Source organism: Geotrypetes seraphini, chromosome 1, assembly GCF_902459505.1.
Source record: "Geotrypetes seraphini chromosome 1, aGeoSer1.1, whole genome shotgun sequence".
Classification (NCBI taxonomy): domain Eukaryota; kingdom Metazoa; phylum Chordata; class Amphibia; order Gymnophiona; family Dermophiidae; genus Geotrypetes; species Geotrypetes seraphini.
Window position 1 is genome coordinate 279,645,354 of NC_047084.1, and position 25,132 is coordinate 279,670,485.

The window sequence follows — 25,132 nt, forward strand, 5'->3', positions numbered from 1 at the left end:
TGTCCCTCAGGGATCACCCCTATCCCCTATTCTTTTTAACATCTATATGTCCTCCCTGAAACTTCTCCAATTATCCCCCCTTGAAACAATCTACACATACGCTGATGACATCCTTGTCTTCCTTGAGACAGACCAGAACCTCACTAACTTCCACGAGAACATTACAGCTTGCATAATGAGACTCCATTCCTGGTCCTTCTCGGTACAGATGAAATTGAATGAATCAAAAACAAAATACTCTGGCTCTGTCCAAAATTAGAACACCTGCCAACCCTCTTCGCACTACCCTCAGTTCTCAAGCAAGGTCCTTGGCATCATTATCGATTCTTCTCTCTCCCTCAATGACCACCTCAACTCCTTGGCTAAATCATGCTTTTTCAGCCTCCACATGCTGAGGAAAGTAAGATCCTATTTTCGCCAACAACATTTCGCCGTCCTTGTCCAATCCATCATCCTCTCCAAACTAGACTACTGCAATGCCATCTACTTAAGCCTATCAAAAAAAGTCTTCAAAGACTCCAGCTAATCCAGAATACTCCAGCCAAGTTGATCTTTGCAAAACGCAAGTCTGACCATGTCTCCCCACTCCTAGCCAAACTTCACTGGCTCCCAGTTATTTCCAGAATCCATTTCAAATGCTCCTGTCTGGCTTTTAAGATCATTCATGGCATCCTTCCTCCTTTAATCCCACTATCTTATAACTCCTCGAGTCCTGACTTTACCAGACCCGCTCAAAGGTATAAACTATCCTTCCCCTCTCTACACGGTATTCGCTATGCAGGCAAACTGGGAAAATCCCTTCTCTTCAGAATCACAGGTCTTTGGAACGACCTTACTACCCCATTGCGGAACCTGGGCTCCCTCCAATTATTCCGCAAGCAACTGAAAACCTGGCTTTTCACTAAAATGTAATTCTATCCCCCTTTACTCTTCTCTTCTATATATAAGTTCATGTAAACCTTTTTTTCCTTCTCTTCCTATATTTTAGTTCTTGTAAACCGTGCCGAGCTCCGCATCCGTGGAGATGATGCGGTATATAAACTTAAGGTTTAGTTTAGTTTAGTTTAGTTTAGGATGTCTGGGGCGGTACTTGGAGAGACCTCCCAGGAAAGAGACTTAGGAGTTCTGATCGACAAGTTGATGAAGCCGTCCACGCAATGCTAGGAATGATAAAGAAGGGGATCACGAACAGATCAGAGAAGGTTATCATGCCGCTGTACTGGGCCATGGTGTGCCCTCACCTGGAGTACTGCGTCCAGCACTGGTCGCCATATATGAAGAAAGACATGGTATACTTGAAAGGGTCCAGAGAAGAGCAACTAAAATGGTTAAGGGGCTGGAGGAGTTGCTGTACAGTGAGATATTGGAGAAACTGGGCCTCTTCTCCCTTGAAAAGAGAAGACTGAGAGGGGACATGATTGAAACATTCAAAATACTAAAGGGAATAGACTTAGCAGAAAAAGTCAGATTGTTCACCCTCTCCAAGGTAGGGAGAACGAGAAGGCACTTTCTAAAGTTGAAAGGGGATAGATTCCTTACAAACGTAAGGAAGTTCTTCTTCACCCAGAGAGTGCTAGAAAATTGGAATTCTCTTCCGGAGTCTGTTCCAGAGATTAAAGACAAAGTTGGACAAGTTCCTGCTAAACTGGAACGTACGCTGGTGAGGCTGGACTCATTTAGAGCACTGGTCTTTGACCTTGGGGCTACCACATGAGTGGACTGCTAGGCACGATGGACCACTGGTCTGACTCAGCAGTGGCAATTCTTATGTTCTTATGTTATTTTTGCCAGATCCCTACAGTTTTGACATCTACCTTGGACAAAGTGTTAACATTTTTACATATATGCTAATTCATGGGCTAGCTACCAGGGTGTATTGGAGATTTCTAAAGATATTCAATGGAAAAACATGTTCAGTTAAAGTTTCCCTTTTTGTGAATGTTTTTATAAAATTTGAGCATAGAAACAAAGAAAATGATGGTAGATAATGATAATACAGCCTATCCTGTCTGCCCATTTATATCAAATAATAAATTCTACAATCACTTCTTCTCCCGTAGAGATCTTCTCTTTTCTTAAAGTCAGATACAGTTCTCATCTCCACCACCTTCACTAGGAGGTTCCTCATATCAAACACTCGTTTTATAAAGAAACATTTCCTTTGATTATCCCTAAGTCTCTCTCTCTTTTACCTTCACTCTATGCCCCCAATTCTAAAACTTCCTTTCAATTAAAATAGGCCCGTCTCCTGTGCATTCATGCCATGGAGATATTTAAATGTTTCTATCATATTTCCCTTCTCCAACTGTCTTCAGTATACACACTGAGATGTTTAAGTTTATCCTGATATATTTTATGGCAAAGGCTAATGAACATTTTAGTATCCACACTCTGTTGACTAGGGAGGGCCTGAAATATGAACATGCAACAGTGATTACCAAAGGGGAAGAAACATCCATATCTAAAATGAAGGATGTCCTTATTCAGACTTGTTTCAGGAGCATCCAAGTTATAGAAATGCGCTCTGACTAAGCAGCTGTCCACTGGAGATAATAAGGCCTAACACCTCCTTAACCCCCAGTGGTTGCTGTCCCCTTTCCTCTCCCCTGAAAATGAAATAGGAAGGGGATACCAGGCTCTATGACAGCTTCAGGTATTATGGACGTTCTTAAGAAAGTAGCAGACAGGTATGACACAGACCCTAAAGGTTAGTGCAGTGGACTGTAAACCAAGGGATCCTGGTTCAAATCCTACTACAGCTCTTTTTTCTTTTTTTCTGTGGGCCCTACAGAAAGAGAAAAAAATATCTACTGTACCTAAATAAATGACACTTGCAAGCCTAAAGGCTATTGAAGTGGTGTACCTTCAGGTACAGTAACTATTTTTATGTTCTTGGAGGGCTCACAAATAAATAACTCTTTCTTTCTTTCTTAAAGTGGGATTTAAACCTGGGTCCCTTGGTTATAGTCCACTATAACCGTCAGGATTGACTGTTCTGCACAGATGTCTGTGTGGCTATTTTCTATTAATGCTGCTATGCAGACATCCATGTCCCTTGTTTTCTTCCATTCAAACTTTTGATTTTTTCAGTTGGTAAAATGGATGCTTATGCTGGACATTTCCAAAGCAAAGGCATCTATGTCACATATTTTTGAACAGGCTGTATCCTGTTTGAAAATACATGTGAGATATGTCCATTTTGGACATCCCTATTCTGACTTGGATGCCCTTTCAAAAATGCCCCTCTAAATCTTAACTGACAAATTCTAGACCGTCCAACAAATTTCCCTTGATCTCTCTTCATATTAACTACATCTTCCACAGTGTCTCCCCCACTGCAGATTTTGTTAATATGTGCAAAGAGGTTCATTCAAGGCATTCACATTAACATGTGCAGAACTTCTTAACTTACACAAATCCATTCTATGAATGCTAATTTATACATTAACATGCATTAAATTGATTTTGCATGCACTACATTTTTAAAGCTGTGGTGAGGAACTGAATATGCACTAATGAATGCATATCCCTTGAGGTTTCAGAATTGTTTGAGCAGTAGATACTGTGGAAAGTGTAGATGTAGAGAACAAGCAAAAGACTGAGGGAAAGAGATGAGGTTAGAAATGCACACAGCAACATATACATGAGCATTTCCAAAATGTCAAATGTATTTAACTAATAAAATGTATTTTCAAAGCAAAAGTTCCCTGCAAACATTATTGTAAAAAGCACAGCATATAAGGCAACATGTAATGATTGAAATTATGTTCAAATCTGTTTTTATTGTGAATGAAGGCAAAAGATACAGCCAACACAACCAGAACAAACAAGATTCAACAGTTCACAACTTTTCAAATAGAATGCCTCCCAGTCCAACCCACCCAAACCCGTCCCAACCAACCAGAAACTAGGCACCCCTCAAGAGAACAGTAGAAAAGGCAACCAAAAGGTCTCAAACGTTCCAGAGGCCAAAACTCTTATGGCCCATGGCTAGCTCAATAGTCTTTTCTCCCCCCCTCAAAAAAAAAAAAGGAAGAGATTGCAGTACCTGATCCTGGACAGGAATTCACGGTTGAATTTCAAACTTCAAGTTTATTTGATATACCACAGCATTAGGATTAAAAAGGTAAAAGTATAAATCTAAAGTGCTCACCAGGAGGACACTAATGAAAAACACAACAGAAAATATACAGTGGGGCTCATTTTTTTTTTAAAGATAGTTGTCCAAAAGACAGCATTTGGGTATCTTACTAGTCAAAACGTCCAAGACTTTCTAGTTGTCTTTCTTGTTGTTTTGTTTCCAATGCATCCAAACCTTAAAGGGGAATAGTGGAGGCATGTTTTGGGCAGGCTTAGGACTTGGATGCTTGTCAGGCATAATAAAACCTTTAACAAAAGACCCTGGGCTTTTTTTTAGATGCTTGGAGCTAAACCTGTTTTAAAAGCATCTAAATGCTCAAAAGGTACCCAAACTGATCAGTTGACCACTGGAGGGATTAAGACATGACCCCCCTTACTCCCCCAATGGTTACTGACCCTCATCCCATAGGGTTATTAGATTTTCCGGAGAGAAAATCCGGACCGCAAGGCCCCGCCCCCAGGCCCTTCAGGTCCTCCCAGTTCTGCCTGGCCTACCCCATTCCACCTGAGTCACACTCCGTTCTGCCCCCAGCCCCTCCCCCTCAACCTGTTTGCTCTTTGGGATAGCATGTGCTGGTATGATATGTTGACGTCACATGCATGAGCACATGTGCGTGATATCATTGCGTTGCATCTACGCACGTGCCATTCTGACAAAGTGCCAGGTTTTGAAAAGCCATTCAGACCGCCGAACATGTCCTCGAAAAGGAGGACATATCTGGGGAAATCCAGACATCTAGTAACTCTACCCTCCCACCACCCAAAGATGTAAAAAAAAAAACCAGTACATTATAGCTTGTATTATGAGGGGATGCTGAAAGTTTTCAGCTCAAGCAGCTTCAGATGTTAACACAAACATTTGAGCTCCAGGTACAGATGTCACCACATTTTGCTTATATTGTATGATAACCCCTCAAAAACCTACTGTACCTACATAAAGGTGACACTTGCAGGCAAAAGGGCCATTGTTGCGGTGTACAATGGGTACAGTAAGTTTTGGGTGAGTTTTGGAGGGCTCACCATACAATATAAGCAAGATATAGTGATATCTGTATCTGGGACTTTTAATGTGAAATTTACTACCGTACTTCTTAGAAGAGCCCCTCTGCTATGCTCAGCTGTCTGAGCAGATTATTAAGAATGCAGACTACTTAGAAAAAAACCTTTGTGTGTTTTTCATGTGGACTTATTTAGATTCGAGAATGGCCAAAAAGATAGCCATACTAAGTACCAAAACGTCTACATAGAATATTTTAAAAAAAGAAAAAAAAGATGTCTTGCTGTTTTGAGAATGGACATTTTCTCTACTGGATTTCTGGACGTCTTTCCTAAAACATCAAAACTCAGACTTAGATGTCCTATCAAAAATGCACCTCAGTATTTATAATGCATATGTACAAATACTAAACTACCTTACAGACACTTACATTCTATGTTAGGGTTGTCCAGGCTTTTTCAGCAATAAGCACATGATCAGAAATCTACATGTCTATTGAACACACAAATAAGAACATAAAAATAGCTTTACTGGGTCAGACCAAAGGCCCATCATGCCCAGTAGCCCATTCTCACTGTGGCCAATCCAGGCCACCAGCACCTGACCAAAACCCAAAGAGTAATAACATTCCATGCTACCGATCCAAGGCAAGCAGTAGCTTCCCCTATGTCTTTCTCCATAACAGACTATGGACTTTTCCTCCATGAAATTGTCCAAACCTTTCTTAAAACCAGCTACGCTTTCCACTCTTACCATAACCTCTGGCAATGTCACATGATCAGAAATCTATACATCTGAAGCCACATGAACATTTAAAAATCTGTAAATATCTTCTTAAACTGTATATCCATCAAATTGTGACAATGCTCAAAAAACAATGTATGCTAGCTAATTAGGTAAAAATACCTTTTTATTTCTAAAAAGCTCAAGTAGGTCATATCTTGAGGTCAGGCAGGCTACATGTTAGGATCAGCAGCAACCAGCATGGTTCTAAGAGAAAAAGGGGCCAGGATCAGTAATCACTGGCATTGGCCTTAAAACAGAAGGCAGCAAGATGAGATGTGGGCCAAGAGTAGTATCCTCTGAAATCAAGTAGGAAAGAGAGGACAGAGACATAGATGGTGGGGAAGAAGAAAAAGACTAACCTCTCTTTGGTCCGGGTTTTGAAAAGCTTCTAGCAATGAGTGACGTTGGGACGGCATCTGTGCGTGTTCAGAGGAAACGCAGTGACTCAATGTGCATGCACAGATGCTGTCCCAACGAGCATATAGTTTGAGGTAGGTGGGATTAGAGGCGGGGCTGTGGGGTGGAGCCATGGGTCAGGATTTTTGTTTCCAAAAATCTGGTAACCCTACTCTCAGTGATTCTGAAAAATCCACTGTCTCTTTTTTTTTTTTTGGGGGGGGGGGGTCGCATATATATATACATAAAGCAGGCAAATATATTGATCAACTTTTCCCTTCTAGGTCTCTTTTGTCCAGGAAGATCATGTTAATTAAATTGAACGATAAAAATTGTGCGACATACCAGTATTTCTTTTATAATAGTGCATGCAAAGTTACAGAGTATTTCAAGTTATTACACGATGACTGAATGACATTGCAGATAAACATAAAAAAGCATAGACTACTCATAGTTACTATATCATATCTGCACATTTTTAAAATTAGGGCTCCTTTTACAAAGCCGCGGTAATCGCTCCAATGCCCATAGGGATAAATTACTTTTCACATATCCTAACTTTCTTAATATATTCTTAAAAGTCTAAATCTCCTCTAAAATAAAATAATACTCCAGAGTATATTGACTCTTTCTGGGATTCTTGACAGTTAATCCTTATTAAAGTATTGTAAATTAAGAGAAATATTAGTGTAAGAAGAGTTTTTGATTTGACACATAAGAATTACCAGAAGATTATTTCCAAAGAACTGCTGTATAAATTTGGAAAATTGGCTGCATTGAAGCTTTTCAGTTTTAATCAAAAGCAACTACTGTATTAACATTTACTTTTGTATTAAGCATTACACAGAATTCTTGCAAACAGATGAAAAATAATTTTATAATAAGTCACTAAGGTCCCATTTTATCAAGTCACGGTAGTGTGTTCTAATTCTAAACGGTGATGTAATTTCTCTGACGCTTATTCAATTCCTATGAGCATCAAGAGCATTTACCTCACTGGTCAGCACTAAAATGCTCTACCCCAGCTTGATAAAAGGGGGCCTAATGTGTAAAGGTCTAGTATGAATTTATTTGGGGGGATATTTTCAGGCACATTTTTTTTTTTGTATTTTCAAAAATTTTCTGGTTTTTTATTTTTCAGTTTGTGTCATACATTTGTTTTAGCAAAAGTTTTTAACACCTGTTATAGGGGCCCTTTTGTAAAGCAGCACTAAAAAGTTAGGCTGCACTTTAATATTCGGGTCCCCTAATGCCACAAATGCATTATTTGCATTTGGCCAAATACAAAAAATGCATTTGGGGCACTAAGGGCCTCTGTATAATCTTCCAAGTACTTGTGATCCGGATTGACCACTGTTGGAAGCAGGATACTGAGCTTGATGGACCTTCAGTCTGTCCCAGTATGGCAACTCTTATGTTCTTATCCCCATCTTTTACAAAACCACGAAAGCGGGTTTTAGTGCTGGCCGGCATGCTGAATGCTCATAGAGCTCCTCTGAGTGTTGGGAGCAGCGCAGAGCATTCAGCACGCTGGCCTGTGCTAAAAACCATTTCTGCGGTTTTGTAAAAGGGGGAATATATTTGGTACAGCCCTACTAAAAGGTAACCTTAGAGTACATTTACATGGATCTTTCCCACATGCTAAGGACATTTTTAGCATGGGGTGGAGGAGTGGACTAATGGTTACAGTGGCTGCCTCAGCACCATGTGGTTGTGAATTCAATTCCCCCCTTGTGATTCTGGGCAAGTCACTTAACACTTCTTTCCCTCAGGTACAAAGTAAGTACAGTAGGACACCAATTATCTGGACTAACCTCAGCATAGAGCAGTCCAGATGATTGGACATTCCTTTTGGAGTATGTGGATATGAAGGTTAGGTAGTGCATGAGTGTGGCTGGGGGACGATAGGTTGGTAGTATACAGCTTGAATGAGAGGAATGGGAAAGAGAAGGATGATTGGTTAGTAGAATGTTAAAGGGGTTGATTGGTGAAGGCTGTTGTGAGGAGTTTTGGCAGGCTTGGGGCATTTAGGTGGTGTGAAGGGAGTGGAGAGATACTAAAGTGAGGATTGGGGTGGTTGAAAGCCAGTTATACTGTTTGTGAAAAAAGTAGCTCAGGTTCGGGGTTGTAAAATTTGGTACCTGTGTCATGGTGTGAGGTTGGTGAGGCTGCCTGGGTTTTCCTGTGACAGAGCTTTGTTCTGTCATTTTTTAGATTCTTCTTGTGTGATGTGTTCTTACTGAAACTATTGCATCCATGCGGGAGGCACCTCTTGGGCCCTAGTGCTGGCTTTGCGGCTTATGTATAGCCAAACTATTTGTGATTATGATATACGTATAAATTTAAACAATAGACAGAACCGATCCAGATAATTGGACATCTGGAAAATTTGAGTTTGGATAATTGGCATCCTATATATTTATAATGTTCTCCTAGGGGATTTCAGAATGGTTTACATGAATTTATTCAGGTACTCAAGCATTTTTCCCTGTCTGTCCTGATGGGCTCACAATCTATCTAATGTAGCTGGGGCAATTAAGTGACTTGCCCAGAGTCACAAGGAGCAGCATGGGTGCTGAGGCTGTAGCTTTAACCACTGTGCCATACTCTCCCCTCCTACTATGCCATACTAAAATATGTAAACCATCACATTTACCTTTGCAGCAGTAAAATGACAGATTTTTGATTTTTTAATATTAATTGTTATACGCTAATACTGACAAATTAGGGCAATCTATACTGTACAGAATCCAGCAGTAAATGCGTTCCTTCGAGACATGCCCATGACCTATCCGTGACCTGCTCACACATTTACCCCACATTAACTTACATGCTAAATTATTCTGACACATACATTATAAAATAGTGCTTTGTACTTACATGCATAAAGGCCAATTTATGGTGCCAATCATGCATACAAGTGCTATTATTCTATAACATATGCACCCAATTGGTTCCTGTCTTTAAGGGTGGGGCATACAGTTCCACATATAAATTATATATATGTGGAGGGGCATAATCCAAATATCGTTCAAGTCCCCTTTTGGCCTAAGGCCTTAAACGTTGAAAGTAGAAGCAGGGAAAATGTCCATTATCAAAAAAACGTCCAAAAGGAAGTTTTTTTTGATAATGGCCTGCCTCTACGTTCAGCTGTTTAAACGCCCAGACGTCTAAACTTATACCATATAAAAAAGCCTAAGCCCCAAACAAGGGCTTTTAGGCGAAGGAGGAGCCATTCCTTTGCCTAAAAGCTGGATTCTGTAACTGGTGTCTGTCAAAACCAACACCGGTTACAGAATCCATCCCCCCCACCCCCGACGACATCAAGGCAAGAGGGAGCCCAAGCCCTCTTGCCCAGCGGCACCCCCTACCTCCCCAACAGGATCGGGGCACGAGGGAGCCCAAGCCCTCCTGACTCGGCCACACTCGAACTGCCCGACAAGATCGGGGCAGGAGGGAGCCCAAGACCTCCTGCCCTCGACGCAAGGGCCTCCCCCCACCGAACCCCGATCGCCCCCTGCGCCAAACGTTTTGGCACCTAAAAGAAACTCCTCTTCATAGAACCACCTCCATAGTATAAACATACAGGATACAAGTCTCTTAAATGAAAGGAAGCTCTGGGATGAGGGATTATAGACTGAAGGTTAAAATAAGTAGACTCAAGTAACCCAAGGAAACATTTCTTTATGGAAAGGGTGGTGAATATGTGGAAGAGCCTCCCAGCAGAGGTGCTGGATATGAGCAAGTGGTATGCGGTCAGGGTCCTGAAAGCCCTGAGGGCACTGCTCTGAATTTGATTGGTTGAGCAGGCAGCAGGCAGAAGCTGCTCAACCAATTAAATTCAGATCAATACTGTCAGGGCCTACGGGGGTTGGGTGAATCCCCAGCCCTAGTGCCTGCTTTTTATTTTAGTTTGCTTTTTGCTTGATGCAGTTTGGCTGGTTGTGCAGGCTACCTGCTCAACAAATCAAACTGCAACAAGCAAAAAGTAAACACACACACACACACACACACACACAAAAAGGCTGTGTATACAGTGGCGTAGTGAGGGTGAGATGCCTGGGGCAATGGTGCCCTTCCCCATCCTCTTTTCTGCCCCAATCATTCTCCAGCCCCTCCTACCACGTACACCCACCCCCTTCCCTGTACCTTTTTAACTCTCCCGGCGCAAGTAGCATTACCAACTTGCTGCTCGTGTTGGCGTTAGCTGTCCCTCTACCTGACTTCCTAGGTACGGGGCCTGGAAATGATGTTGGAGGGAAAGCTGGCGCTGGCATGAGCAGCAGGTAGGAGTTGCTGCTCACACAAGCAGAGAGCTAGGGTACATAGATGAAAGCGCATGGGACAATCGCGCGAGGACAAAGGAGCTCAGACAAATGCGCGCAGGATGTCAGCGCGCCGGATTAAAAGTTAAATATAAAGCGCTCTGAAAGGGGGCTTGGGGGGAACCCCTCCCCCCCCGCAGTTTACTTAGAAGTGTTGGTGCTGCCATTAGGGGGTTCGGGGGTGGACCCCCCCCCCCCTATTACAGAGTAAAGTATTTTTTTTTCCTTTTAGGAAAAAACTACAGTTTCCTCTCTAAGTGTGTGTGTGTGTGTGTGTGTGGGGGGGGGGGTTCCCCAACCCCACCCCCAACAGCAGCGCCAACACTTCTAAGCAAAGTGTGGGGGGGTTCCCCCCCTCAGAGCACTTTAAATTTAACTTTTAATCTGGGGCACTGACGTCCTGCGCGCATTTGTCTGAGCTCCTTTGTCCTCGTGCGATTGTCCCACGCACTTTAGTCCCGTCACCAAGAGCTAGAGGTATGGTGGAGGGAAAGTGAAGGCAGAAGAGGAGTGGGAAGGAGCAGGGGATTGGAGAGGAGGTTGGGTGCCAGCGCCTCCACCAAGATGCAGTTCCCTCTAAGCTGAGCAGGAGTCCTCCACCCACAGTCTCACCAGTAGAGGGTGTTGTTTTACTGTCACATTTTCAATTGTGAGGGACAGGCAAGTTCTGCAGGACTTCAGGGAACATACCTGTTCTTAGCGACTGAAAATATTCCACCCCCTAGTGGTAGCAATGCAGCTGGAGGACACCTGCTCAGCTTAGAGGGAACAGTGCGACTGGCTGTAGAGCTGGGGATTCCCTGAATTCCCTAAAAGTCCTGACCACACGCCACTGAAAGTATCTGGATTTAAGAAAGCATAGGACAAGCACAGAGGATTCCCGAGGGAGATGAAATGATTGTAGAGTTTCAGCAGGCTTGGGGCATTTAGGTGGTGTGAAAGGAGTGGGGAGATACTAAGGTGAGGATATAACTAGGCAGACTGGATCTTTAACTGCTGTCATTTCTTGTGTTCCAAAGTATTCTCATAGCCCACTTTGCTGTGATCAGATAGTGAGGCTTCTGCACCAACACAATCTGTGCACTTCAACAAACTAAAGATGTGGAAGATCTACTGAGCAATACATTAATTACTGGGATGGGGTTTGAAGAATAACCACATTTGCGTAGCTGTATGAAAAAATAAAAGCTATAAAGAGTTAATGAAGGAAAATCCTAGAAACACACCAGTAAGATGACACAAATGAGTTAGCTTACTATCTTGACAAGAGATGTTTCGATAGGGAGAGCAGCACATGAACCATATTAAGAAGGTCAAAAAGAGGATGAAAGGAAAAGATGTATGTGAAGAAACAGAGGGCACAAATCATTTGCAATAAACTGTACGACAGACTAGTAACTGAAGAGACGAAAGGTTCTGAGGGATTGGTTTTCCAAGGTTAGAGTAAAAGCACATTTGAAGGCAGAGGGTCAGAAGAGATGAGCTCATAGCTTGTCATGTTAAATTTGAGAGAGGAAAAATGTATCTAAAATGTGACAGCAGAGAGAGATATTTGAAGACAGTGAGAGGTTAAAGCTTAGAAATGTTTATACAGTAGATCAGTCTATCAGAATGAAACCAGAATTGTATTTTATGTACTGTAAACACAAGCAGAATGGGGTTCACATAAGTGGCAAATCCCAGGATGCAGTGATCATATTGAAAATGCGATAACACACTCAGCGGGTTGCTTTTAATGATTTAATCCAATTAGAAGGCCAGAAAACTTTATAAATGGTGAACTATCAAAATATCCCAAAACTTCATTGTATTTGTTCATCGCTGGATGACTAAGTATCTAGCTAAAGATTTAGGGCTGGATTCTTTATAGGACGCCCAGTCTCAGGAGCTGCCTAAGTGGCTTTTGAGAATCGCACAAATGCATCCTATAGAGAATTGCATCTGTCCTCATGGACAGACACCTAAGCCCACCTAATAACCCAATTCACTAACCGGCATCTATGTTACAGGCGCCGGTTAGAGATCGGGTTGCTGCTCAGCTTATCGTGGCAAGAGATCTCCCTCCAGCAATAAGACTAACAGCAGGAGCGATGCCCAGTCCCTCCTGCTAGACCCACCCCCCCCCCAAACATCGCCACTGCCGGAACCCCCTTAACATTGCTGGTAAGAGGGATGCCCAGTCCCTCTTGCTGGAACCCCCTATCTCACCCCCTTGAACATCACCAGCAACTGTCGGAACCCCCCAAAGATCACTAGTAGGAGGGATGCCCAAAAGAATGAAACATATTTTATGCTGCTTATGTTAGAAATAAGCAGTGGATTTTCCCAAGTCCATCTTAATAATGGCTTATGGACTTTTCTTTTAGGAAAACATCCAAACCTTTTTGAAACCCTGCTAAGTCAATTGCTTTCACTACATGCTCTGACAACAAATTTCCATGTGGAATGACCCTCTTGCTGGAACCCCCTATCTCACCCCCTTGAACATCACCAGCAACTGTCGGAACCCCCCAAAGATCACTAGTAGGAGGGATGCCCAAAAGAATGAAACATATTTTATGCTGCTTATGTTAGAAATAAGCAGTGGATTTTCCCAAGTCCATCTTAATAATGGCTTATGGACTTTTCTTTTAGGAAAACATCCAAACCTTTTTGAAACCCTGCTAAGTCAATTGCTTTCACTACATGCTCTGACAACAAATTTCCATGTGGAATGACCCTCTTGCTGGAACCCCCTATCTCACCCCCTTGAACATCACCAGCAACTGTCGGAACCCCCCAAAGATCACTAGTAGGAGGGATGCCCAAAAGAATGAAACATATTTTATGCTGCTTATGTTAGAAATAAGCAGTGGATTTTCCCAAGTCCATCTTAATAATGGCTTATGGACTTTTCTTTTAGGAAAACATCCAAACCTTTTTGAAACCCTGCTAAGTCAATTGCTTTCACTACATGCTCTGACAACAAATTTCCATGTGGAATGACCCTCCAGCCGGCTGGCCCACCTTCTCACAAATAGCTGGCCTTCTCCTTTCTGGTGCATCATGGGATGCACTGGGTAGGGGTCTTAGGCCCTGATTGGCCCAGACGCTTAAGGCCCATCCCAGAGGAGGGGCCTTAGGCTCCTGGGCTAACCAGAATCTTAGGACCCATTCACAGTGCATTATGGGATGCACTGGGGGTGGCCAAAGATTCCAATTGGCCAGATCCCTTAGGCCACTCCCATGGAGGGGGTCAGTAAATATATGGCAACATTGTCCAATGTGTACATTATTGCCTATTTTATTTATATACAGTCAAACCTCAGTTTGTGAGTAGCGCGGTTTGTGAGTGTTTTGCAAGACGAGCAAAAGACTTGAGCAAATTGTGCCTCGCAATACGAGCATTGACTCGATTTGCAAGCCCCCCACTCGCAAACATGCCCCCGAGAACCAGCATCGCCCCCCTTCTGCTCACGAACACCCCTCTCCCCTGCGAACCAGCATTGCCCTCCTGCCTAAACACAAGCCCTTACTTCAATCTGGCACCAGCATGCAGCACCTACCCACAGGATGTGCCAGTGCCTGAAGATCCTGCCTCTTGCCTGGGCTGGGCCTTGAGCATCTGCGAATGCGCAAAGCCTTCTGGTTCTCGCTCTCCCCGATGGGGAAACTCGCTTTGATATACGAGCACTTTAGTTTACGAGCATGCTTATGGAACGAATTATGCTCGTAAACCAAGGTTCCACTGTATGCAGCCACAAATCAACAAAACAATACAGAAATCATTTAAGAACATAAGAACATAAGAAACGCCTTCACCGGATCAGACCAAGGTCCATCTAGTCCGGCGATCCGCACACGCGGAGGCCCATTTAGGTGCTCCTCTTTGGAGACCCGGATTTCCCGTATCCCTCAATATGATCCGCAAGAAGATGTGCATCCAACTTGCGTTTGAAACCCAGCACAGTATTTTCTGCCACCACCTCCTCCGGGAGAGCATTCCAAGTGCCCACCACTCTTTGTGTGAAACAGAACTTTCTGACATTTGTCCTGAACCTGCTGCCATTCAGTTTTAGGCTATGACCTCTTGTCCGCGTCACATCTGAAAATGTCAGTAATGCTGCTTCCTGGTCAATTTGATCAAATCCCTTTAATATTTTAAAAGTCTCTATCAGATCCCCATGCAGTCTTCTCTTTTCGAGTGTGAACAGTCCCAGTTTTCCGAGGCGTTCCTTGTAGCTTAAATTCTCCATGCCTTTTACTAGTTTCGTGGCTCGCCTCTGCACCCTCTCCAACAGAATTTTATCCATAAGAACATAAGAAACGTATCCATGAGAAACCTAAGGCAAGTTTGAAAATTCTTCAACAGAAAACATTTCCAGCTTGTGGTCCAGTCCCTAGTCCTGGATCTTCTAGACTACTGTAACATCCTCTATCTCCCCTGCCTCGCAACCATGATAAAATAACTACAACAGTACAAAACACAGCTCTGAGACTTATCTACTCATTGAGGAAACACGACCACATCACAGCGGCTTACCTTGATTCACACTGACTCCCAATACAAGCAAGAATACTATTCAAATTCTACTGTCTACTATTTAAGACCATAAATGGAGACTGCCCAGCCTACTTGAACAACCGACTAATCCGAACAACCACAACCAGACGTAGGAGAACCCACACTCCATTCACGCACCCTCCAATCAGAAATGTCAAACGAAAAAAAATGTACAATGGCCTCCTGGCCACTCAAGCAGCAAAACTAGACTAACAATTCTCCAATTTACTGGTCATAACCCCAGACTACAAAATCTTCAGAAAAGAAATAAAACCCCTGCTATTCAAGAAATCCTTAAAGACAAACTAACACAGCAAGAATCATCTCAATCCCCAACAGCAACCCGCTCCAAATGTCCAATCCCCAACAGCAACCCGCTCCAAATGTCCAGATAACTCCTTATGTATTCCTAAATGTCCAATTAACTCCTTATGTAATCCACCTTGAACCGCAAGGTAATGGCAGAATAGAAATCACTAATGTAATGTAATATCCTAAACAGTTTACAGTGAATAGTAATCAGGTACTCTTAACATTTCCCCTATCTGTTCTGGGAAGCTCACAATCTAACTATTGTACCTGAGCCAATGGAGATTGAAGTTACTTGCCCAGGGTTATAAGAAGTGGTGCTAGGCTCAAACCTGCTATCTCAGGGTGCTATGGCAACTGATCTAACCACTAGGCCACTCCTCCATTATAACAGAATGCCAGAAGTTAGGCACCAGAGACTAGATTCAGTAAATGGCACTCAAAATCCAGTGCTGGAAAAATTCAGCACCAAGACCAATTCTACTGTATAAATGGCAGGCACCCTTTAAAGAATCATGCATTGTGTCGATTCTGATGCCTTAATTTAGGCACCAGACTTATGCCTGTTGAAACCTGGCATAAATTCTGGCGCCCAAGTTAGGTGCCCTGAGGCTGTATTCTACGTATAGTTCCACTTGTAACTTTTTTTAATGCTCCTGACAAGAACATGGCAACCCCCCATTGACCCAATGAATTGAGTTTTGTTAAGCAATGACCAAGTTGTTACAGGAAAACGGTTTGCATGAAAAGGCTACAAGTACAACCTGAAACACCTCAGCCACTGGATGAACAAATAAGCAATGGCACATTATCTTCAAATGTGCTATCATGTACTAATTCCATAGTATACGAGTACTTTAGAAAATGAGACCTTAAAGGCAAAAGAAAATGGATGTCACACAAGTACTAATACTTACAATAACTTGTTTCCAGACTTAAACCCTGTGCTGTGCTTCAGTCATATCTAAAGATCATGGCAAGTTTCCAGTTCTCCCTCTGGGCTCTCTGTCCAGCTGAACGGAGTGGTGGAAACAGATCCCCATTAGAACTCTTTGTCAGGCTCCTTGTCTGTTTCTTCACAGCTGTAGTAGTGACTCTTTTTTTTTTTTTAAGAAATATCCTCAAGCTGCAAATTTTTCACTACCTTTTCAGTTACCAAGGTGAAATCACTATATTGAAACAGCAGGAAGTTGACCACTTTATTTCTGAGAGTCAGTGACTGCAGACTGCAGCAATGTTACACTGCCACTTGTGAGTTTTAAATATCAATAATAATAAAACGCTAGAGCGCACATGCGCTCTCGAAAATTCGTGCGGTGTGGCGCCGTGAGGTGTGCTTCTGTGGCAACATTCTAACCTCACGGCGCATGCGGGGGCTGAAGGCGCGCGACTGTGCTCTCTACAAACCTCCCGGCTCCAGCAGAGTAGGCAGCACCAGTGGACAGCAGCCCCGCTCCGGCCGTTCACCCTCCACAAACCTCCCGGCTCCAGCGGCGTAGGCAGCACTATAAACACGCTGCTTCGCGTCCTTCTCTGCCGATTTCTTCTGCCGCGTCTCTGATGACATCATCGGAGACAGACATGGCAGAGGAAATCGGCAGTAGAAGGCCGTGAAGCAGCGTGTTTAAAGTGCTGCCTACACGGCTGGAGCCCCGAGGTTTGTCGGCGGTGGGAGGGTCAGGAGCAGGCCAGATCGAGCAGGACAACGGCAGTACAAGAAGGGGGAGAGACCAAACGGAGCAGGGAAGAGAAGGTAAGAGAAGGGAAAGGGGGGTGGGGTAAAATGCTGCTACTGCTTCTGCACAGGAAAGGGGGGATAGGAGGGAAATGCTGTTGCTGCTGCATAGCGAAGTGGGATGGAAATGGTGCTGCACAGGGAAATGGGGAAAAATGACAGACAGACAGACAGCGGAGAGAGGGAGTCAGAAAGAAAGAAAGACACAGGGGCAGGGTGAGGGACAGAAAGACAGACAGAAAAAGGGGGCCAGAGAGAGAGTCAGCGGGAGAGGGAAAGGGGGCTGCTTTGGGGGGAGGGGTGTGCTTGGGGCAAATAGCTTTGCTCTGGGGGGAAGACAGAAGGGGCCATGGAGAGACAGGGAGAGTGAAAGGGGGCTACTTTGGGGGGAGGGGTGTGCTGGGGGGAGACAGAAGGGGCCATGGAGAGATAGGGAAAGGGGGCTGCTTTGGGGGGAGGTGTGTTGGGGACAGACAGCTTTGCTCTGGGGGGGAAGACAGAAGAGGGCCATGGAGAGACATTTGGGGGGGAGGTGGGTGCTGGGGGCAGACAGCTTTGCTCGGGGGGGGGGGGAGGGGGAGACAGAAGGATACAGACAGCAGCCAAGGAGAGAGAGATAAAGAAAGACAGACAGACACATCTATTCTAGCACCTGTTAATGTAACGGGCTTAAAGACTAGTCTATAATAAACAAGCCTTTTACAGAAATAAATTGAATATGAGACATACAAGAAACATTACACCACAAGTGTATTTACCTACTGTAGATATAAAATGTACTAAGGGGTGAGGTGAGGGGGGGGGTAGCGAGAAATTGTCTCTTTTGGGTAGGAAACACATGTGCATTAATGTGTACCAGAGCTCCTTGCAGATGAGGGAGAGACATGAAGATTAGCAGTGCAGGAGCAGGAACCAAGGCGTTGTGAGAGATAAGGGCCCCGTTGCTCTAAACTTACCCTACCTCTAAGGTTCATCATTAAACCAGTTCTAACCAGTTTAGCTCTGCATTAGGGCAATCCTGAAAATCTTACTGCCTAGTGGTCCTCCAGGACACGGTTGGGGACCACTGGTGTAAGTTTAAAACAAAATACATTTGCATGATTTGCTGGTAGTTCTCTGTCTCCCCTGATGACGCTATGCATCTATGATGGGTTACAGTAAGGCACACCTATGATTTGTGTGCCTATGGCAATTTTCCTGGTGCATATACAGTACACATTTATGTCTCTTTCCATGAACTATTCTGCATATATATCAGTTTCTTTCTCCAACAACCAATCAGACGGTATTTCCGCAGACCTCATTTGCTTGCAAAGTATTTGGAGCAGCACTTGTCATTTCGAAATCGGAAAATTTATTGCCACTACAATGACTCACAGGCAATGGCATAGCGAGGGTAGGCAGGTCTTTGATATACAACCACCTACCGTGTTTCCCCCAAAATAAGACAGTGTCTTATATTAATCTGGAGTCCTAAAAACGCATTAGATCTTATTTTCGGGGGATGTCTTATTTTTTTCATGTACAATAATCATATCTCCCTTCCTCTCCTCTACCCCAATTCTTCCTCTTTCCTTTCTCCCCCTCCTCCATGCGCAGCATATTTTCTCCCCTCTCACCCATCCCCTTGTGCAGCATCTTTCTATCCCTCCCTCTAATCCCCCTGTGCAGCAGAACCCCACCGACCCTCCCACTGTGAGACTGACATACCTCCGCTCTGAGGTCTCCAAAAACAGCAATGGCGGTGGCAGCTCTCTGAATGGGCAGAGGGAAGACCCCGGTGGGGAAGGCTGCGAAGCAGCCAGTTCAAAGCGCTGCTGTTGCCACTGATGCTTTAGGAGGCCTCGGAGAGGAGGTATGTCAGGTCTCACTGGGGTGGGGGTTGCTGAATTGACAAGTGCAATTTTTTTAGGTGAATTGGGCAGGTATGGAGTCAGGGAGTGTCAGGATATTCGTGGGGTAGGGGCTTTGGGGGTCAATCTTAACTATGGCTTATTTTTGGGATAGGGCTTATATTAGGAGCATCTTTAAAAATTATGCTAGGTCTTATTTTTAGGGAAACAGGGGATTACAAGGGGATTAACGACATTTCTAAAGCGGTTGATGCTGCAGGGGATGAAAGCAATATTATTTAAATGGCTTGAGCCTGATCCTCCCACATGCCCTCCATGGAGATCTAGCATGATTCACCTCTTGATAATGGAATGTATGGGGGTCAGTTTAGCATGGGAAACAAAGCAGGGATGTGTATTGACTAATACTTGAGATCCCTTCTGGACCATGTTGACTTACAAGGCTCGTAGAAGGGTTTTAAATGGTGGATGTTGATGTTCACCCTGACTTTAGACTCACCATAAATTCACTCTGTAAATGTAAGGGGGGAAGGGTTGGAGGGAGGGTGTTGATTGTTTTCTATTAATAGTAGCATCTGTACCGTGGCACAAGATGGTCACGCAGACATACCAATAAGTGGCACACTTCTGAAAAAAGAAAGGTTGCTAGAATGCAGTTTTGTTCAGAACCAAAGAGTAGAGTTTGTATTGTTCATGCAAAATGGTTCCGTTGTACTGTATGTTGCTTTGCATTATCAATAAAAAAGATTTTAATCTTTGCAGAAGAGTCACGGAAATAACTCGTGAGCGAGGGCCCCTGTCTAGGTCACTTATGGACCGGCGTACTATAGATACTTGTGCACAGTTAATCCTGCCTTGGAGCGTAACCTTTTGTGGAAGCTTTTGCAGAGGACATTTTACAAAGGCATAACATATGTGCCTATGTCTCCTGGTTGACATAGGCACTCTTTTACAAAGGTACGCTAAATCAACCCATGCACTAACCGCTAACGCATCCATAGGACAACATGCACATGTTAGCGTTTATCATGTGTTTAGCGCGCACTAAAAAGCTTAGTGCACCTTTGTAAAAGAGGGGGATAGAGTTTTGTTTTCAAATTACCCTGATTGTGTAAAGCTGCTTGTCTTACCTTGTAAAATCCGTCATCTCCATCATGATCATACACATTTGCTTAGCCAATACAATAATGTCATTCCCACTGTCGTCCCATTTTGCCACTTCAGCATCCAGTTTGCTTTTTTCTTGATGGAATATCTCTACTTGTTCAGCAATTTTAGCTTTCTCTTCCTGGGGGAGCTGAGCCATGATAGCCTGTATGGAATAAACAAGCTGTGAATTACAATGAGAAATCTGAAGTTGTTTTTCCTGTAGTTTCAGCAAAGAGCCACAATGTGAGATAATATTGAACTTAAAAAGATGTATGCCCAGTTATCCATTTTTGACACTTTACACTAGTAAATATATTTATTTATTTTTTTTTAAATTCTATACCACCAAAAATCTCAGCGGTTTCCAGAGTTCCATATATAAAAACATAAAATTAAACATACACTAAAGCATTGCAGTTCAAAATCATCACACATCTGGTTAATAATATAAGTAAATACCCTTAGCTGTTATTAAGGGAAAGCAAAACAGTTTCAGAGGAATTATTATCATATCATATCATAAGTAAGCATCCACAAACAACTTGGTCTTAAGCCTTTTTTTTTAAAGATGGAGTGTTCCGCACATAATCTGATTTGACCAGTCAAGTTATTCCACAAAGACATCCCAGCAATCATAAACATTTTTGTTTATGTAGACATATATTCTATATTCATAGGTGACAGACATATTAGCTTCATACTACCAACTGATCGCATACTGCCTACTGACCTACATGTAGCACAACGATTTTATATGAGCATGCCAATTACTTAGTTGAATTATAGAATATTTCAATATAGCATTACATTAATAAATAAGACAATAACTCATAGTCCATTGCACAGAACTTGCATTCAGGCCATACATATGTACAATAGTATGGGCCATATTCTATAAATGATGCTATATGTTAGACGGTGGTAGGTGCCCTATCGCCGCATAACTTAATTGTTTTAATTGGCTTTAAACAGCAAAGTAACTGACCACACTGTTTAAAACCAATTAAAAACTTGTTAAAAATATAGTAGGCATCAGGAAGCCTCTACAGCGTAGGTTCTGAAATCACATGTAAATCAGGACACCTAATGGTGCCGTACAACTAAGTGGGCGTAGTTAGGGGCGGAGCTGGACTTAGGCACCGTTTGGTGCAATTCACTAAATAATTTAGGTGTCTAGCCTACATTGCAGGCACCTAAGTTTTCTGGTGGGCGTCATTAGCCTTGATTCTGTAAACGGTGCCTAAGCATGACTGACATATGGACAGCATCATTTTTGCAGGTGGCTGCCGATTTAGGCGCCATTTCTAGAATCTGGCCCTATATGTAGACATTTAAACCCTGCAAGGAAACATGAACAACCCCCCCCCCCCACACACACACACACAAACACACACATTTATTACGCAATGTCTGAAATTAGCTTAATAAAGTGCAGGTAGAAAAACAATTCACCAATCTAATAGCAATCTTAAATATATATTTTTTTAAAAACGGCAATTTTTAAATTGTTTGCAGTGGGACACTTTGTTCTGATTTTCAAAATGAAAGCATCTGCATACTTTAACTTTAAAACCTGCTTTTTTTAAACATTTTAGACAACTGCTTGAGATTTTCACATCAGTCACCCTATAAAGTTTTAAATATTTTCAACTACTTGGACAGAATGCATATTCTTTCCCCTTTGTTCCCCTCCTCCCTTCAAACTAATTATACATGATCATTTCAATGGTTTATTTCCCCATTTTTTCTTTGAAAAATAGCCTGCATAAAGATGAAAATGTAATTCCCGTGTGTTAATCTCCCCACCCACTTCCCTCCTCTAGATGCAGATAAAAAAATGATTACCCCATCTCTAGCACTCCTTTCCTTCCTGTGCTGCGCCGGCACTCCAGAAAACTGACATTTTTTCTGTCCTGGGCTGGCGCGGGACCTTAAGCATCTATGCATACTCAAGACCTGTTGGCTCCCACCCTTTCTGGGAGTCTCAGAGAGGGCAGAAGCTGACAGGCCTTGAGCACAACAAATGCTCAAGGACCAGTACTAGTCCAGGACAGAGAATGTTAGTTTTCTTGAATCAGACTGCCAGAATGGTAAGGAGAATGTGTGTGTGGGGGGGGGGGGGGAGGGGGAGTATTGCAGCAGTGGTCAGAGGGTGTGTGTATGTGTAGAACAGCAATGTTGGTCATTGGGGGGGACAACATGCAGAAGAGTAGTGCCAGTCATGGGTGTGTGTGCAGGAGAACAGTGCTGGTTATTGGGAGGGAGGGAATGCAGGAAAGAATTGCCTGTCATTGGAAAGGGAGGACAAAATTGCCTGCTATCTGGTGGACTCAAATATAAACCAAGACACCCATTTTGAGCTCAAAACTATTACCTCCTCTTTTACTAAGGTCTGCTAACTGATTAGCACGTGCTAATCGGTTAGCGCACCTTAGTACAAGAGGGCCTCAGTTTATATCCAAGTATATACAGTAGCATTCTGCAAACTTCTACAAGTTTTGCACAAGTAATTTCAAAGACCAGGCTTTCTTAGAAATTTAAAGGGGCTGAAATTATAGTAAAGGTTTGTATTGCCTATAGAGAATTTGTATAAAAAGCTTAGGGATATATAAATGAAAATGCATTTTCATTCCAACACACTTGGAGTTCCAGCAAGAGTATTGTTCATCAAGAATAAGCCAGAACAAACCCAAGGGCATTTTGTATTTGATCAAACCTTTAGAAATATAAAGACTGCAGCTATAACAAGTATACAGCCAATGGAAGACCAAAGAATTGGGCTAAAAGAATTGTGCAGCAGTGTCGGACTGAAGTACAGTATATGTTTTCCAGCTGAGCGGATTGTTAAATTGTTTCATGTTAATCCACAGCCATAATGCCTGTAGAACTTACAATGCTACACTTTAGTTTCTCTGTGCACATACAATCATCCAACAAAAAATAAATCAACACATTAAAAAGAAAAAAAAAATGGAGGAAAAAACCTCAGCTGAGCTTCATGGGTTCAAAAAAACTCCACTTTCTTAAATGATATTCAAACAATCAGCCATTTCTTCTTCCAATCAGGTAATGCAAAGAGTCAGTTCAATATTGGCAGGGAAAGATTCAATACACCACAAGGGCACAGTTAGTAATCAGCAGCGCGCTGTCCAAAGCAAAAAAAATGCCAGAAAAAAACACAAGCACTTAGCTGTTGTAAAGTGAGGCCATTGCTGCCAGTATCCCCAAAGCCTGGAACAATCAAAGGCTCAACTACGTGCTAAACAAATGCCGTTAGCGCAAGACCCGACAGGGAACTTCCGTGTTTTTCCGGAGCTGCGCCAGGGATCTTGTCTCAGCAATAAGCAGTAGATATTACCACTCGAAGGCAGAAACCGCAAAGACACACTGCACAAAGAACAGCACCGGGGATTCCAGACACCAGCGGCCGTCAGCAAGAAGAACTGTAGGAAACTCTACCCACCATGTCCAATGTGCTGATTTCTTTTTTTGTTGGGTGATTGTGTGTGCGATTGGCCTTTCTTTTCATTCTTCCTCCTTTATGCATTGAGTAAACTTTGGTTGTGTGAAAGCAGGGGGGGGGGCTTCTATTTATTAGTGATTATAGAGTATGTATAGTGGACTTGTGTGATTTCAATTACCCCAAAATTGACTGGTTAGATCAGGGATCCCCAAAGTCCTTCCTTGAGGGCCGAATCCAGTTGGGTTTTCAGGATTTCCCCAATGAATATGCATGAGATCTATGTGCATGCACTGCTTTCAATGCATATTAATTGGGGAAATCCTGAAAACCCGACTGGATTCGGCCCTCAAGGAGGAACTTTGGGGACCCCTGGGTTAAATGTTACATCGGGGAGTGCTAGGGAGGTAAAATTCCTAGATGTTATACATGACTGCTTCTTGGAGCGACTGGTCCGGGAACTGACAAGAGGGGGTGCTATATTAGACTTGGTCCTGCAAGACATAGTACGGGAGTTAGCTGTGTTGGGTCCGCTGGGAAACAGTGATCATAACGTGATCAAATTTGAGCTGATAGTGGGAGCAATATCGCTAAATAAATCTACTGTAGGGGCGTTTAATTTTTGAAAGGGTGACTATGATAAAATGAGGAAAATGGTTAAAAAGAAGCTAAAAGGATCAGTTGTAAAGGTTAGGATTTAAACCATGTGTGGATGTTATTTAAAAATACTGTCGTGGAAGCCCAGACCAGATATGTATTCCACGTATCAGTAAAGGTGGGAAAAAAGAGGAAATGAGAGCCGACGTGGTTAAAAGGTGACATGAAAGAAGTTATTAGAGCCAAAAAAAATCCTTAAAAGAATAGAAAAAGGATCCGAATGAAGAAAATAAGAAGAAACACAAGCACTGGCAAGTTAGATGCAAAGCATTGATAAAGACAGCCAAGAAAGAATATGAAGAGAAACTTGCAAAAGAGGCAAAAACTCATAGCAAATTTTTTATGTACATCAGAAGCAGAAAACCTGTGAGGGAATCTGTGGGATTGTTGGATGATCAAGGAGTGAAAGTGGCGCTAAGGGAGGATAAGGCCATAGCGGAAAGACTGAATGAATTCTTTGCTTCGGTCTTTTTTTTTGTCATTTTAATGTTTATTAATTTTCATTTTCATAATCAACAAAAATCAACATTTTAACAGTTACATTTCAAATTAGCTAAAAGTAAAATATAATTAAATCATTAAAGAAAATTTTTCAATTGTACTGTTATTTAGTCCACAATATTGAGGAGTGAGCTTAAGAAAAATCGGTATAATTATAATTCTCTATACATTCTTGGGTAAACAAAGAGTAGACCTGAATCACACCTAGGTCCCTACTAATTAAGAAGCTTCTTGTTGCAAGTTGTTAGGGTTAACAGCAGTAGAAACCTCTTTAGCTGAAA

The 25,132-nt window shown here is 42.8% G+C and overlaps 1 protein-coding gene across 4 annotated transcripts in view; it reads right to left on the reverse strand.

The window, feature by feature from the left end:
• Window positions 1-25,132, reverse strand: part of CTNNA2 (catenin alpha 2) — a 1,640,869-nt gene that overhangs the window by 114,337 nt on the left and 1,501,400 nt on the right. For all 4 annotated transcript variants that reach the window (XM_033952687.1, XM_033952678.1, XM_033952696.1 and 1 more), the window contains one exon: window positions 20,215-20,396. In XM_033952687.1, the coding sequence (XP_033808578.1) occupies window positions 20,215-20,396 (182 nt within the window). The remainder of the gene's footprint in view (window positions 1-20,214; window positions 20,397-25,132) is intronic.